The 16,206-nt window shown below is 43.3% G+C and overlaps 1 protein-coding gene across 1 annotated transcript; it reads right to left on the bottom strand.

Moving 5' to 3' along the window:
* Window positions 1-7,439: 7,439 nt before the first annotated feature.
* On the bottom strand, window positions 7,440-15,877 carry LOC137523015 (indolethylamine N-methyltransferase-like). Its single transcript, XM_068243191.1, has 3 exons — window positions 15,661-15,877; window positions 8,407-8,614; window positions 7,440-8,288 (listed from the first exon to the last, which is right to left on the bottom strand). The coding sequence occupies exons 1-3, from the start codon at window positions 15,812-15,814 to the stop codon at window positions 7,865-7,867; spliced, it is 786 nt and encodes a 261-aa protein (XP_068099292.1). The 5' UTR covers window positions 15,815-15,877; the 3' UTR covers window positions 7,440-7,864.
* Between the last annotated feature and the right edge of the window lie 329 nt (window positions 15,878-16,206).

Here is a 16,206-nt window from a genome sequence, read left to right as displayed (position 1 = left end):
TTCTCCATCAGGCTATTCCAGCACTGTCCCCTCCACAAAATCTTGACAAGGCTTGTCCATGGAACGCACATGCACAATAGTACGGACCTGCTCATGCTTTGGTGAAAAAAGCTGCGCCCAATCGGATCCATGCTACAAAGCATGTGTAAGCCATCTGCGACTGCACAGTAGCATAGACCTGATTGGACTTGGCTATTTACGCCGAAGTCAGAACATGCAGCCACGCTTTAGGAATCCATGCTTTTGAATTGCTTGGTGAAGAAGTACATGAGAAGCCATCTGAAAGATCCAGGCCCCCCCCCCCCCTCCTTATTGTAAGTATCTCATATTTGTTTCACTAAACCTCACAGGTTTGCCTTAACCACAGGGTTATCCTGCTCTTCAGTGGCTTTCATTTTAGATAAAAAATCGGAATTAATGTAATGGTTTGTAAGTGAGAAAGCTCAATAAAATGCTTCTAAACTATTGTATCTACTGTATGACCTTCATAGTTTTCCCATGAACATGAACATTTTTGGAGCTGCCTGCTACGCAGCTTCCTACCTATACACTGGTGGACATGTCTGCCTATGTGTTAGCCTGCTCATGCATGAAGAGTAGCACGGTCTTGATGTGCAGGAGGGTCCCGAGCAGTGGCAGAATACTGGTGAATGGTGAGGGAAGCCTATGAAAGATTGAGAGGCTTCCGTCTCCTTAGATAAATATTTAACTTTTGACCCGTGGTTCGCCTCAGGTTCTCAGATCACTGGGTAACTTTTCCAGATATAGGCCTCGATTCATCATTCTCTTTAAGATAACTTTTTCCAGTTTGTTAAATTACCGAATTCGAAGTTTAGCGATTTCTAGTTGTATTCATCAAGGTTTTTCCTCATTCGGTGTGAATTCGATAACAATTCGGTAACCATTCGGTAACGTGTCGCTATTTCCATTTTACAGTGGTACTTTAACACAAGGCCATAAGATTCCCATGGAATTGTGGGTAAAAGGCAGTCCTTTGAGCACTACGTAGCAACATTCTGAATAGGGCTTTACACCTGGACCAGGATTCTAAAAGTGGTTGGGACAATCCCACAATTTGATAGGAGCCTTTTCTAAAAAATTATAGTGCAGCTAGCAAATTAGTTAACCCTGACACTGCCTGTGTTCTCTTACAAGATGATTCAAGAGAAATGCAGATGTCGTGTTATAGCAAATAAATCTATTCTCTTACAAATGTATATGGTTGCAGACCTTATTCTTGCCCTTCTGCGCCTTTGAATCACTCTCAGCTGATACATAACCACTTCAAATGGCTCCATCTTCTCTGTCAGCAATGATCTGACAGGAATAACAACAGAGCAGTGAAGGAGATAACTAATCCTAAATGTAACGCTAAACCACGCCCACTTTCTTTTCCATGAATTGCACTTTATTCCGTTTTAGCGAATCGTTACCGAATCGTTACCGAATGTTCGCTAACAGCTGTAGATAACTTTGATGAATCCTGAAATAAAGTTAACAAACTCGGTATTTTACCAAACTGTTGTTAACAAATTTGCTAAGTGTTGATGAATCGAGGCCATAATCTATGACTTCAGCACTGATTAAGTGTTCCACCACCATACCAAAACATTGTGCACATGCTTACCGGAACAACATATCCAAAACAAGAAGACATATCTATCCAAAACAGCATATCCAAAACAAGAAGCCTCGGTTAAAAAAACTTTTTTAAACTGCTCACAGCCATTGATGGCTATAAGCAGTTTGAAAAAGGTTTTTTAACCGAGGCAGCAGTCTGTCATTGCTGCCACCGGTGATAATAAAGAGCTGTAACTACAGACAGCGGCGCCGGTCTTCTTGTTTTGGATGGATTGTACTCCCCAGGAGGCACTGGGGTGAGACCAGGGCACTCTGCTTTCTCCTCTTGGAATGGTGCTCCCCTCCTTCCAGACGATTGGGTCATCGCATCAGCGTGAGACACAGAGATACACTATGTAATCTCTGTGTAATCACTGGTCAGCCTGCCTCACCTCCAAACTTAGCGTGAGTTCAGTGCTTCCCTCTGCCATTCCCGCAATTCACAGTAAAGTACGCAAAATATCGTGTTTATGGGGAATTTCGTAATCATGATATTTTTCGTAATTACAACCGTTTACGTAACACAAACAAATCAGAATTTCATGTTTAACACGCAAATTCAACCTTTCTCAAAATGGTGTTCCAGTCCAGAGGCTCCTGATACATTTAAAGCGACAGCACTTGCAGGTACCTTTGCATTATCAGATATTGCAAGGCCGCCCAAACCAAGTGTCTCAGCATGCATGACCGCTAAGTGCACCTTGACAAAGAGCACCTGTCTTAGAAGTGGCTGCAGGTAAAGCCTCCTGATAAATTTAAAGTGACAGCAAGTGCAGGGACCTTCGCATTATTAGATATTGCAAGGCCCAAAACCAAGTGTCTCAACATGACCGCTAACTGCACCATGGCAAAGAGCACCTGTCTTAGAAGTGGCTGCAGATAGAGCCTTATGATACATTTAAAGCGACAGCATGTGCAGGGTCCTTTGCATTATCAGTTATTGCAATCAGTAATTGCAATCAACGAGTGATTGATTTTACTCATTACCTAAATTTTGAGTTTACTCATTACCTAAATTTGCATAATTACTATTAAAAACGAAATTACGTCCATTTTTGTAACTAAAATAACTTTGTTTCTTCAGAAAACATGAAATTACTAAATTTCGCGTTAAACACAAATTTGCGACGAAACGTGAAATTACGAAACCGAAATTTTGCTTACGGAATTCCTAATTACGGTTTGTATGGCAAGTATGAGATTATGAATTCGTGTCGTAGCGGCAAAATTCGCGTCCGTAATGAAGGAAACACGAAATTTCTAAAATTTCGGCTCAACACTAAAGCCGAGAGGATTCTTGTATGACTGGCTGCATCATAAGCCCCGCCTCCAGATGTATTTAGCTCCGCCCCTTTGCCTTCACCATAATAGTGCACATGGGGCAGGCCAGCTACATGGAGCTAAGCTCCGCCTCCTGCATGTGATAGAAGAGAGCAGAGCAGAACAATTCAGAAGTGAGTACTGTAGCCCTCAGTCACTACCTCTCTATCCCCTCTGTATCACCCCCATGCCTCACATCTCTCCACCCTGCCCAATCTGCAGAATTCTAGCAGTCCCTTTTCTCTCTGCACCAAAATAACAGCCTCAGCCAATTTTCACACTTTTTGCCAACCCTGAATGAACTACCCCACCTGCACCCCTAATCAGCCCTCCTGCTGTTATACAAACCCCCCTCCCCCAGCACTCTTACCCCTCATTCTCTTACCAGCACCCTTATTCAATTTTTAAAATAAACCTTAGGGGAAAGGGGAGTTAAAAGATATATAACCTGGATGATGTATAGGCTATCCTTACACTTTCAGGCTCTGTACTGTGTCCGGGTTTCCCTCAATCTTGTTGATGCAATTTCTCTCTGGATGTCCAGGCCACAGTCTATCCGTGCAGCAGCACAATCTCTCTGTAGGCACGCCCACATGGAAGCATGTAGCAGCCATCCCTAGGATCTTCCTGTGCAAATGCAGTTCCGATTGTTTGGGTTTGTTTAGGATGCTCTCGGCCACAGCTGTTGTACACAGCCATTCGGGAGTGCGTACAGAGAGGGCAAATGGAGTGGAGTATGTATGTTCCAGGCTCCGACTGGTACCAGCCAGAGCTACAAATGCTATGTGACAAGGAAACAGTAAAGACCTTGGAGGTGTCAGTAGAGCCTAAACATCATCTAGATAAGAATATTGTCTTTTATACTTTTTACCCTCAGGTAAACACTAAAGAGCAACTGAATATGATGTATTCACTACCTGCACTTAGTGTGACATAAGGTGGTTGTTTGCTGCCAGCCAGGTAACAACACTATACTGTTAGTAAACTAGCTGAGATGTGTGCTAATCCCTGCTGCCTCCAGTGTGTACAGTATAAGCTGTTACTCTATGCCTGTACTGATAGTAAACTAGCTGCAGTGTGTGCTGATCTCTTCTACCTCCAGTATGTACAGTATAAGCTGTTACTCTGTGCCCATGCTGATAGTAAACTAGCTGCAGTGTGTTCTGATCCCTGTTACCTCCAGTTTGTACAGTATATGCTGTTACTCTGTCCCTTTACTGATAGTAAACTAGCTGAAGTGTGTGCTGATCTCTGTGTACAGTATTAGCTGTTATCCTGTGCCTGTACAGTTAATAAACTAGCAGGTGTGTGCTGATCTCTGCTACCTCCAGTATGTACAGTATAACCTGCTACTTTATCTATACTGATAGTAAACTAGCTGCAACGTGCTGATTTCTGCTACCTCCAATATGTACAGCATTAGTTGTTACTCTGTGCCTGCACTGATAGTAAATTAGCTACAGTGTGTGCCGTTCATTTCTACCCTTAGTATGTACATTATAAGCAGTCACTCTCTGCTTTTTACTGATAGTAAACCAGCATCATTGTGTGATGATCCAGTACTACCTCCAGTATGTACAGTATTAACTGTAAAGCCTGGTACACACATCAAATTGGTATTTACCAGTGTAACCATTTTTATGTAGTATAAGAGCTCTGTTCATAGTATGCAAAATCTATTGGCCCTCATACTACAAGAAGGTGGAAAAATTGGTCAGGGATTGGTCAATCAAAATTGTAAGTGTGTATGCATTTTTACTCTATGCCTATACTGATGGTACAATAGCTGCAGTGTGTGCTGATTTCTGCTACCCCAGTATTTACAGTATAAGCTGTTACTCTGTGCCTGTACTGATAGTAAACTAGCTGTAGCATGTGCTGATTTCTGCTACCTCACACTGTACTGTATTAATGGTTACTCTGTGCCTGTAATGATAGTAAACTAGCTGCAGTGTGTGCTGATCTCTGCTGCCTCCAGTATGTACAGTATAAGCTGTTACCCTATGCCTGTACTGATAGTAAACTAGATGCAGTGTGTGCTGATCCCTGTTACCTCCAGTTTGTACAGTATAAGCTGTTACTCTGTCCCTTTACTAATAGTAAACTAGCTGCAGTGTGTGCTGATCTCTGCTACCTCCAGTATATACAGTATGAGGGGTTACTCTATGCTTGTAGTGATAGTAAACTAGTTGCAGTGTGTGCTATCACTGATCTCTGCTACCTCCAGTATGTACAGTATAAACTGTTACTCCGTGCCTGTAGTGATAGTAAACTAGCTGCAGCGTGTGCTGATCCCTGTTTCCCCCAGTATGTACAGTATAAGCTGTTACTCTGTGCTTGTATTGATAATAAACTAGTTGCACTCTGTGCTTACCTCTACTACCTTCTTTGTGTACTTTAAAAGCTATTACTCTATGCCTGTACTTATCCTAAGCTAGCCTATCTGGGGGTCGGGATAGGACAGAGGCTACCTACTATCTGAAGATCAGTGCTATGCTGGAACAGGTTAATATAAGTTACCGCACTGGGTGACACCAATTCCAGTGTCGTCTCTGCTGCTGGCATCCCTTTCCATGGTTCCAGCAGTGATCCATGGTTCCAGCAGTGATCCATGGTTTCAGCACTGATCCATGGTTCCAGCAGTGATCCATGGTTCCAGCAGTGATCCATGGTCCCAGCACTGATCCATGGTTCCAGGCCAGCAGTGATCCATGGTTCCAGCAGTGATCCATGGTTCCAGCAGTGATCCATGGTTCCAGCAGTGATCCATGGTTCCAGCACTGATCCATGGTTCCAGCACTGATCCATGGTTCCAGCAGTGATCCATGGTTCCAGCAGTGATCCATGGTCCCAGCAGTGATCCATGGTTCCAGCAGTGATCCATGGTTCCAGCAGTGATCCATGGTTCCAGCACTGATCCATGGATCCAGCAGTGATCCATGGTTCCAGCAGTGATCCATGGTTCCAGCAGTGATCCATGGTTCCAGCAGTGATCCATGGTTCCAGCAGTGATCCATGGTTCCAGCAGTGATCCCTGGTTCCAGCACTGATCCATGGTTCCAGCAGTGATCCATGGTTCCAGCAGTGATCCATGGTTCCAGCAGTGATCCATGGTTCCAGCAGTGATCCGTGGTTCCAGCAGTGATCCGTGGTTCCAGCAGTGATCCGTGGTTCCAGCAGCGATCCATGGTTCCAGCAGCGATCCATGGTTCCAGCAGTGATCCATGGTCCCAGCAGTGATCCATGGTTCCAGCAGTGATCCATGGTTCCTGCACTGATCCATGTTTCCAGCAGTGATCCATGGTTCCAGCACTGATCCATGGCTCCAGCACTGATCCATGGTTTCAGCAGTGATCCATGGTTCCAGCAGTGATCCATGGTTCCAGCAGTGATCCATGGTTCCAGCAGTGATCCATGGTTCCAGCACTGATCCATGGTTCCAGCAGTGATCCATGGTTCCAGCAGTGATCCATGGTTCCAGCAGTGATCCATGGTCCCAGCAGTGATTCATGGTTCCAGCAGTGATCCATGGTTCCAGCACTGATCCATGGTTCCAGCAGTGATCCATGGTTCCAGCAGTGATCCATGGTTCCAGCACTGATCCATGGTTCCAGCAGTGATCCATGGTTCCAGCAGTGATCCATGGTTCCAGCACTGATCCATGGTTCCAGCAGTGATCCATGGTTCCAGCAGTGATCCATGGTTCCAGCAGTGATCCATGGTTCCAGCAGTGATCCATGGTCCCAGCAGTGATCCATGGTTCCAGCAGTGATCCATGGTCCCAGCAGTGATCCATGGTTCCAGCAGTGATCCATGATTCCAGCACTGATCCATGGTTCCAGCAGTGATCCATGGTCCCAGCACTGATCCATGGTTCCAGCAGTGATCCATGGTTCCAGCAGTGATCCATGATTCCAGCAGTGATCCATGGTTCCAGCAGTGATCCATGGTCCCAGCAGTGATTCTGATGTGTGTGTGCATTTGATATTTTGGAGTTATTGTTGCAGCACTTGGCATTTTGGGGGCTCTTGATTACTAAATACCATGCTAATACATCAACCAAAAGAAACGCGTGGGTTCCTTTCTAGGGGAGGGGAGAATGTTGTCTAATTACTTTTAAAAGACACTTTGTCTAGCTAACTGTTACAGGAGGAAACTCAGGCCCACACACCGTTTCCTCAGGACCACATGCCACTTGGCGCCACATGTCTTCTTGCCTGGAGTGACAAAAGGGCTAGAGGCCCCCCTGGTTAATGGTAGGGTTCTCAAACTTTGCACAGTTGGTCACTGGGTGACTGGGATTAATATTCAGAAAAGTGGGTGGAGCCTACAAAAGCCAATCAAAATATTCACCTATTGATTTTTAAGGGGAATATTTAATTGCTGCCATTCTTGCACTGTTAATGGCACAAGCCTCTTGCACTATTAATCACCTGTACCTGGTACAGTTGACCATTGGGTGACTGGGGGTTCAAATTCAGAAAAGGGGTGGAGCCACATCCAATCAGATTTATTTTATTTCAATGCAAATTATTGATGCCAAAGACCGCAAAGCTCACAAACTTGGTCATTAAGTAATTATGTAATTGTGCGTTAGGGTTAGGAAAAGTGGGTCAAATACATACCCAGGCAACGCCGGGCCACTAGCTAGTATATATATATATATATATATATATATATATATATATATATATATATATATATATATATATATATATACACATATATATATACACATCTCTCTTTATGAAGTGCACAGTGATTTTTGCTTTTTTCGATATCTATGCTGGATTGACACTTAGATGCATTGCCTCGTGCTGAGTTGCGTTGCGTTGCATCCTCTTGTAAAATGCGTTGTTGCAGCTTAATGGGATGCACACTGCCGCAACTCAACACAATGCATCTATGTAAATACAGCCTTAATCTATTTTGACTTGCAAGCTGAGACAAACAGCATACTATCATAATCAATTAACGGGCTCTCAGCTTTCCTTTGGTTAACTTCCCATTGGAGAACTGTCATCCCTTCAGCAACAAGTGCCTTTCTCACAAAATTTTCATCGTATGTAAATAAACTGAACCTATGTCCCCCAACTGTGTAATAAGAGGCATTTATTGCCCCAAATAACATCAAGTGTCCTCCTGGTTTTAACAGCTTTAAGATCTTTTCTAAAGTTCTTGTGTAGTCATCTTGAGTTTTGCAGATCATATCCATCAATCCATAGATGATGATGCAGTCAGCCTGAGGAACCCCTATCAGGTCTGTTAGAGATTCTGCCTCTGGATCAAACTTCACAACATGAGTAATGGCTGACTTCAGCTTCATCTCTTTCGCCTCACATTCATCGCTGGAAAACAAATAAAAAATAAACTTAGGATCACAGATGCTACAAGTACTACTTTTCCTTACAATATCAGAAGTTACTACAAAATTCAAAATTCAAAGCTGATTTCATGAGAACTCACCTTCTTCCCTCTAAGTCGGTAACATGTGCAGTCGTGTGCCCCCAGCAGAAAGCTCCGGTACGATCATCATGCCATCTCATTATCTCCATGATGCACTGCTCAGTGGGCCTCATCACAATGATCTCTTGAAAGAATTCACAAGCAGTATAAAGATGGTGAATTTGTGCGCCACCACTGATGTCTATCAAGAGCTGTCCGCTCACATGGCCTGAAGGGGGTATATAAAATATTGAAGTAAATATAAGTACAAATTAAAAAAAATTGATATTTCTAATATACTAGTGTAAGAATATTTACAATAAACTAAAATTGCTGACAACATGCAGAATGATGGATAGTATAGGGGAGAATATGGCCCGTATTCAGTTAACCTTTCTTTTCTGTTGTTTCACAAGAGATGTTTTCATAACTCAACAATCAAATACCATTAAATCCACTAGCATGCAAGAAAATGCTAGGCATAAATTTGATGTTCACATTTTTGCCTACTTTTTAGGACTTTTACAATTGTTAGGCCTTGAAAAGGTAGTTTGCATGGAATGTAAAAATGTTTCTCCTGGGAGAAAGCTCAAGAGAAAAGCGAACTGCACTTGGGCCTTCTTGGCTAAATAGAAGAAGGCAAATTGCTCACATTCTGCATTCTCCCCCATATTTCCCTTATTTTTAAACCTTATCATCAATAAAATACCCTTTGACTGGGTTCACATATGACATAGCGCGAAAGGCTGCGTTTTATGTCATGTTTTATGTTAATGTTGTGTGTTTTTTTTCATGCATTTTTGTTGCGTTTTCGCTGCGTTTGCGATGCATTTTTCATGCGTTATGCTCGCATTTAAATGTGAATAATGCAAATGCGTTTTGTATGCGTTTTCCATGCGTTTTTATATTTCCATTTATGCAAATCACTTGAAAGTCACTATGAAGCGGAAATACAGCAAAAAAAGTTATTTTTTGGTAAAAAACGCATATAAAAGTGCATGAAAAATGCATACCATATCTCATTGACTTTCATCTTGTGCTTTTTTGATGCGTTCATGAATATTATGCAACAAAACCAGTGTTTTTAAAAACGCGGACCATAGACTTCCATTAGTGGCAAAAATGCAGCGTTTTCCGCAACGCTAGCGTTTCTGCTATATGTGCACCCAGCCTTTAAGCCCCCAACAAACAAGAGAATACTCTAAATTAAGTAAATTTATGCACCAAGGAAATTAATCTCTTCCGTACAATTGTTTAACCCATTTGACTCCAGTATCCCCAATTTAAGTATCCAATGGCCGGGAGGAAGGGGGGTGCTAAATTATGCACCAAATGAATCAGCTCATCGCCTGCAAGCATTTGTTCAACCCATTTAGCTCCAGTGTCCCCGATTTAAGTATCCAATACAACTATCGCATGCAGAGAATCCAAAATCTCTCATGTTGATTAGGATTAAACACTTGTTCAATCATTGTAGCTTTAAGGCCACTAAAGTTCTTAATTTTCCACCTGGATGAAATACAAGTATTTCATCCTGGCGGAAAATTAAAAACTTTCATGTCCTTAAAGGGGAACTTCAGCCTAAACAAACATACTGTCATCAAGTTACATTAGTTATGTTAATTAGAATAGATAGGTAATATAATCTCTTACCCACCCTGTTTTAAAAGAACAGGCAAATGTTTGTGATTCATGGGGGCTGCCCTTTTTGTCATGGGGGCAGCCATCTTTTTGGTTGAAAGGAGGTGACAAGGAGCAGGATACACAGTTCCAACTGTCCTGTGTCCTGATTACCCCTCTCAGCTGCACATGCTAGACTTCAAATGTCAAATTCAAAATGTAAAAAAAAAATGGCACCAAAACAGCAGAACGATAAACAAAAACATCAGAAATCCCATCATGCTTTGCGCAGCATCAGGGAAAAAAAGCCCGGGCAGTTTTCTTCTGTGCAGCTAAAAATGAGGCTTGTATAAGTGAAACAAAGTTCTGATGCTGTGAAACTGTTAAAGAAACACCAAGCCTTTTCAGTGCTGCTGAGTCGATTTTTAGTCTGGAGGTTCACTTTAAAGGGGCACTACAGCGAAAAACTGTAAAACTTAAAATATGTGCAAACATATACAAATAAGAAGTACATTTTTTCCAGAGTAAAATGAGCCATAAATTACTTTTCCATGAAGAGATGGACTACTCCAAAACCTGTCACTGCTGTCAGATTTCTACTGCCTACTGTAAGTGACAGCAACATAGAAGAAAAGTAATTTATGGCTCATTTTACTCTGGAAAAAATGTACTTCTTATTTGTATATGTTTGCACATATTTTACATTTTACAGTTTTTCGCTGTAGTGCCCCTTTAAAGCTACAGATTAAATGTCCTTAAAGCTACAAACTAGTCACAGCTTTCCCCTCTGTAACTGCCATCTATTTACATTATAAAGCCCTGTCTCGGCTGTCCTCTGAAGAGGCTCCGAATGCGATCCCCTCTCATAGGCTGATGCCTATGAGAGAAGATTGCTCTGATTGGCTGATAGGGGGAGGGAGTGAGGGAGGGAGGCCTCTTCCGAATAGTCCTAAATAATCCTAAATAGTCCCCTCACTGCATTCCCTTTGCACGCCGTTACGTTGCCTAGTCACAGCATGATGCTCTTGTTCAATCCAGAGTGTGGAGTGGTGAGTGGTATGCGGACGACCCTCTGCCGCTAACTTGCATACAGTGGAGAGCAGGTTGTCCAGCTGCCAGCAACACATCGCCGCTCCAGCTCTCCCTCCTGCACGGAAGACGCCAGTACCACCACCTGGACCACCTCATACGCCATTTGGAGAGTCCAGTCCCGGCTTCCTTAAAGCGGAATTGTCACCATAAAAATCTAATTTTAACAGCAACTGTTCTGAGTGTATTAAGTGTTAAAGATGCTAATCCTGCATTCAAAACTTTCAAAACTTTTTCTGCTGTTATGGTTTGGAGTTATCACATACTTTAGGAGCACTGGCCCTTTAATAGTCAGTGCCAAACAGTTGCATTATGGGAGTTCTTTCTTATCTATAATATATTCTTCCTCTTCCATTTATTTCCCTGCCTAACTGCTTAGCTGAAACAGATCCTCTGCTCACTTGTGTTTACAAGCAAGGCAGAGCTGACTCTGCGATTGGAGGAGAAAAGAAAAAAAAAAGTTAAGGGTAGAAATGACATCAGGATTTAGCCTCAAACCGTGGGCAAAAAACATGGTTCCCACCAGGAACAGAATACAAAACATGGACAGTACAATACATGTGTTATGCAAGTAGATCACTTATTTATCTACATATATATGTGGGTTTTTTTTTCTCTGGCATAGTATGGCTAATCCTACTGCTTTAAAGGATACCCAAAGTGACATGTGACATGATGAGATAGACATGTGTATGTACAGTGCCTAGCACACAAATGACTATGCTGTGTTCATTGTTTTCTTTCTTTGCCTGAATGAGTTAAATATCAGGTATGACTGATAAGAAATTCCCCTTTTTATCTCTTTCTTGCTCTCAGAAGCCATTTTCTGCTAGGAAAGTGTGTTATAGTTGGAATTTCTTATCAGTGAGGGTCACACTGTAGTCACTTCCTGTCTGAGTCAGGACTGAGTCAGCCACTTACATACTTAATATTTAACTCTTTCAGGCAGAGAAAGAAAAAAAGGAACACAGCATAATTATTTGTGTGCTAGGCACTGTACATACACATGTCTATCTCTTCATGTCACACGTCACTTCGGGTATCCTTTAAAGAGGACACAGGTGCATTTTGGCTGGGCACTTCTTGACAGCCACAATGAATCAAGGTGAAACCTGTTCTGGATAGGACAGCATTCTATTGTTTTTTGTTGTTTTTTTAGTATCTCGGAGCACTCTTTTCTTTGTTTCATCTATTGCCTGCATTCATTACATTTTCAGACCTGCACCATTGCAATCCTGATTGTCAGTTATTCATGATGAAAAACATAAGTTTATCAGGTGTTATGCCAACTTCTTAAAGTACCCCTGACCCAGTTTTCCCTAACATACTTTTACTACTGTTTTTTAGTCGTGCTATGACATACATCACAGCACCATCATCCCCCTCCAGCGCCCCCTGTAGCTCCCACTCTACTTAGTCATAATCTTCAACTGGGCAGAATATGAATTATGGGTGGAGAGGAAGTGGCAGCTCCTCCTCCTCTCTGCCTGTCCTTATTTCTGCCCTCTCCACTTGCTGCTTTAGTTCCCGATATGAGTTACTGCACACATAGGGCTCGATTCACAAAGCGGTGCTAACCCAGTTAGCATGCCTAAAAGACTTTAGGCATGATAACCATTGCACCATGCTGGTGAAAAGCCAGTTTAGGCGTGATAAGTTTAGGTGTGATAAGTTTAGGCATGCTAAGTTTAGATAAGTTTAGATCGCTTGCAAAGTCCCGCACGCAAAGCAGCGCCATTAAACTTTATACAAAGTGCACCAGTCTTTGCTAGCGTAAAACTTTTGATCAGCTGTGCACTGCGGTGCTAACGCAGTTGGCGCTTAAACTTAGCATGCCTAAACTTATCACACCTAAACTTATCATGCCTAAACTTATCACACCTAAACTTATCACACCTAAACTTATCATGCCTAAACTGAGTTTAGGCATGATAAAGGGCTTTTCACCAGCGTGCTAACTGTTAGCACCGCTTTGTGAATCAGGCCCCTAGTGTACAGGGGAGCTGCTCTGTGTTTGCGGGCTTGTGATACTTTAGGTTTCAAAGACAGTGTATTAATACAGCAATTTTATTTTATTGCACGCTGTGTGCAGTAACTCATATCGGGAACTACAGGGGGGGGGGGGGGAGGGGGCGGAACTAAGATGGGCAGAGAGGAGGAAGAAATGCCACTTCCTCCCTGCCCATAATCAACATTTTGATCAGTTGAAATTTACGAATAAGCAGAGCTGGAGCCACAGGGGACTCTGGAGGGGGAGGATGGTGATATGTCACATCACCACTAATAAAACAGTATTAAAGTATGTTGGGGGGGCAGGTCAAGGGTACTTTAAGGTTAGTTACATAACTCACATTATATGCATAGCATATACATTGCTCGAATAATGTGTATTACTGGCTGACCCAGTCTGTGTAACGGAGACCATGTCAGCCAATAATGCATGTTATACATACAGTGTATATGGGTTGTGCACAATGCAATTTAAGCCATTTGTGTAATGCCTGCTTATTTTTACATGCGCTTTCTGTGCACTGTAAAAATTAGTGAATCAGGGCCAAAGTCTCTTAACTAAAGTCTATCTGGACGGATATATCCGTCCAGATAGTCTGCACTGCTGCCTAGCCCTGGTGCACGCGATCGCGCGAGCTCCCGCTGCCCCTGTCAGCTCAGAGATCAAGGAATGGGAAAACAGTTTCCATTCATTGATCTAAGTCGTTCCATCTTTCACAATTCACCTTCTGTACCGGCCACGCATCACTTCCGCTTTGCAGAGAAATATCTGCATGCAGAAGTGAGCTGCAAGGGCATCTTGTGGCCATATACCTTAGGGACTGAACGTTTTTAATATGTGTATAGTAAAATATATTACTGTTATTTTTAAAATTATGGGCTTGTAATTAGTGTTGATTGAACAGTGTTCGCCACTGTTCGTTATTACCTGAATATCGGGGTGTTCGGGTTCGGCTCGAGCTCAGCCGAGCACCATGCAGTGCTCAGCTGCGCTGTTCGGGGAGGGGGGGCTTTTTGGGGGGCTGGAGGGGATGCAGCATGAGGAGAGAGCTATGGCCACAGTCGGCAGGGAGGGGGGATGGTCCTCCCCTCCCTCACCTCGGGGCTCTCCCCACCAGCTCCCCTCTAGCTTAAAAAAGTGTGTGGTGGGCAGCGGCGGGCAGATACATACCTTCCGTGCGTTCCACCGCATACTCCTTGCTCTAGCGTCTGACACAAGTTCCGGTTATACCGGAACTTGCGTCAGACGCTAGAGCGAGGAGTATCCGTGGAACACACGGAAGGTATGTATCTGCCCGCTGCCAGCCGCTGCCCACCGCTGCCCACCACACACTTTTTTAGGCTGGAGGGGAGCGCAGAGGGGAAAACCCCGAGGTGAGGGAGGGGAGGGACCACCCCCCTTCCTCACCGACTGTGGCCATGGCTCTCCCCTCATGCTGCGAACCCTCCAGCAGACAAGCTGCTCGGGTCCCCATTGGCATACAATGGGCTCGGTGTTCAGCCGAATATGCCGAAGGTTTGGACGATGTCCGGCCGAGCCGACCCGGGCCCGAATATCTGGGTGTTCGATCATCACTACTTGTAATAAGTGATAGACGCAAACCTGAAAAAATGCTACTTTATTTCCAAATAAAATATCGGCACCATACATTGTGATAGGGACAGAATTTAAATGGTGTAATAACCAGGACAAATGGGAAAATAAAATACATGGGTTTTAATTACGGTAGCATGTATTATTTTAAAACTATAATGGCCGAAAAACTGAGAAATAATGAATTTTTTCAATTTTTTTCTTAATCTTCCTGTTAAAATGGATTTATAATAAAATAATTCTTAGCAAAATGTACCACCCAAAGAAAGCCTTAATGGTGGCGGAAAAAACAAGATATAGATCATTTCATTGTGATAAGTAGTGATAAAGTTATTGCCGAATGAATGGGAGGTGAAAGTTGCTCGGATGCATAAGGTGAAACGACATTGAAGGCTAAAGTGGTTAAAGAGATTCTGTATAAAAAAAAATACTCCCCTGGGGGGTATTTACCTCGGGAGGGGGAAGACTTAGGGTCCCAATGAGGCTTCCCCCATCCCTGTAGCTGGCTTCGCCGAAGACTCCTGCAATCCTCCCCCTACAAGCCTGACCAAGGATGATATATCTACCTCGCCGGGATCCAGCACAGGTGCAGTAGTGGTTCTTCCGTTGGGCTAGGCGGAAATAGCCTAACCCGATCGTATCCGCTCTACTGCGCCGACGCAAAAGGACTCGTGCCTGCACAGTAGAGCGGATTGATCGGGTTTGGTTATTTCCACCTTACCCGAACCGAAAGTCGCTAGTACACCTGCGCTGGATCGCGGAGAGGTGAATATTTACATCTCCACACTTGGGGGGACCCCGGCCGGCACTTAACAGAGGGTCACCGTCTGATGGGGGAGGCCTCATTAGGATCCAGATGCTTTCCCCTAACGGGGTAAGTATCCCCCAGAGGTGTATTTTTTAATTACAGGATTTCTTTAAATGTATTACATGCTGTTTTTCAAAATCACTGATCCACTTACCCATGCTAAATACATTGTGCAGTTTCTCCATGGGGAATGTCATAAAGTCATCTTTAAATGGCGTGTCCGGGTTTCCAGAATAATAGTTTTCCAACACTGCTCTAGAGTCAAACTCGTCATGTACATGGTAGAGCTTGTAGGAGCTGCAGTCCATCTTGTAGGTCAGGCAGGAGACTAGTCACAGCTTTCCCCTCTGTCGTTCTGATAATGAGAAGCACCTGGGAACTCAGTTATATTTATCAGAATCATCAGCAACTCTGATCATCACAAGCACATCATGTGTTCAGGAAACTCAGCTGAATGTGTACTTTTGGCAGAAATGATCATATGCTTTACTTTTGACAACTGGTACAAGCAAAGAGTATTTAGGAAAAGCAAATCTGTTGGGAAAATAAACCTTAAGAAAACCTGTGACTTACTCATTACTCATATACTTATCTAAGTGGTGGGAAACCCCAGGATGGTCCTCACTTGTTCTACCTGTGACCATTTTCTCATCCACAGGCACGCTCCTGTCCATGTATGAGTGATGTCTTACTGTGCATG

This window comes from Hyperolius riggenbachi, chromosome 6, assembly GCF_040937935.1.
Source record: "Hyperolius riggenbachi isolate aHypRig1 chromosome 6, aHypRig1.pri, whole genome shotgun sequence".
Classification (NCBI taxonomy): Eukaryota; Metazoa; Chordata; class Amphibia; order Anura; family Hyperoliidae; genus Hyperolius; species Hyperolius riggenbachi.
This window is presented reverse-complemented; position numbering and strand designations above follow the sequence as displayed.

Excerpts from the sequence above, each read along its gene's own strand:
- LOC137523015 (XM_068243191.1), bottom strand. The coding sequence starts at position 15,814 with ATGGACTGCAGCTCCTACAAGCTCTACCATGTACATGACGAGTTTGAC. Across the intron at positions 8,615-15,660 it reads GCACAATGTATTTAGCATGG|GCCATGTGAGCGGACAGCTC; the intron begins GTAAGTGGATCA and ends TACCCCCTTCAG. Across the intron at positions 8,289-8,406 it reads ACCGACTTAGAGGGAAGAAG|CGATGAATGTGAGGCGAAAG; the intron begins GTGAGTTCTCAT and ends TTTGTTTTCCAG.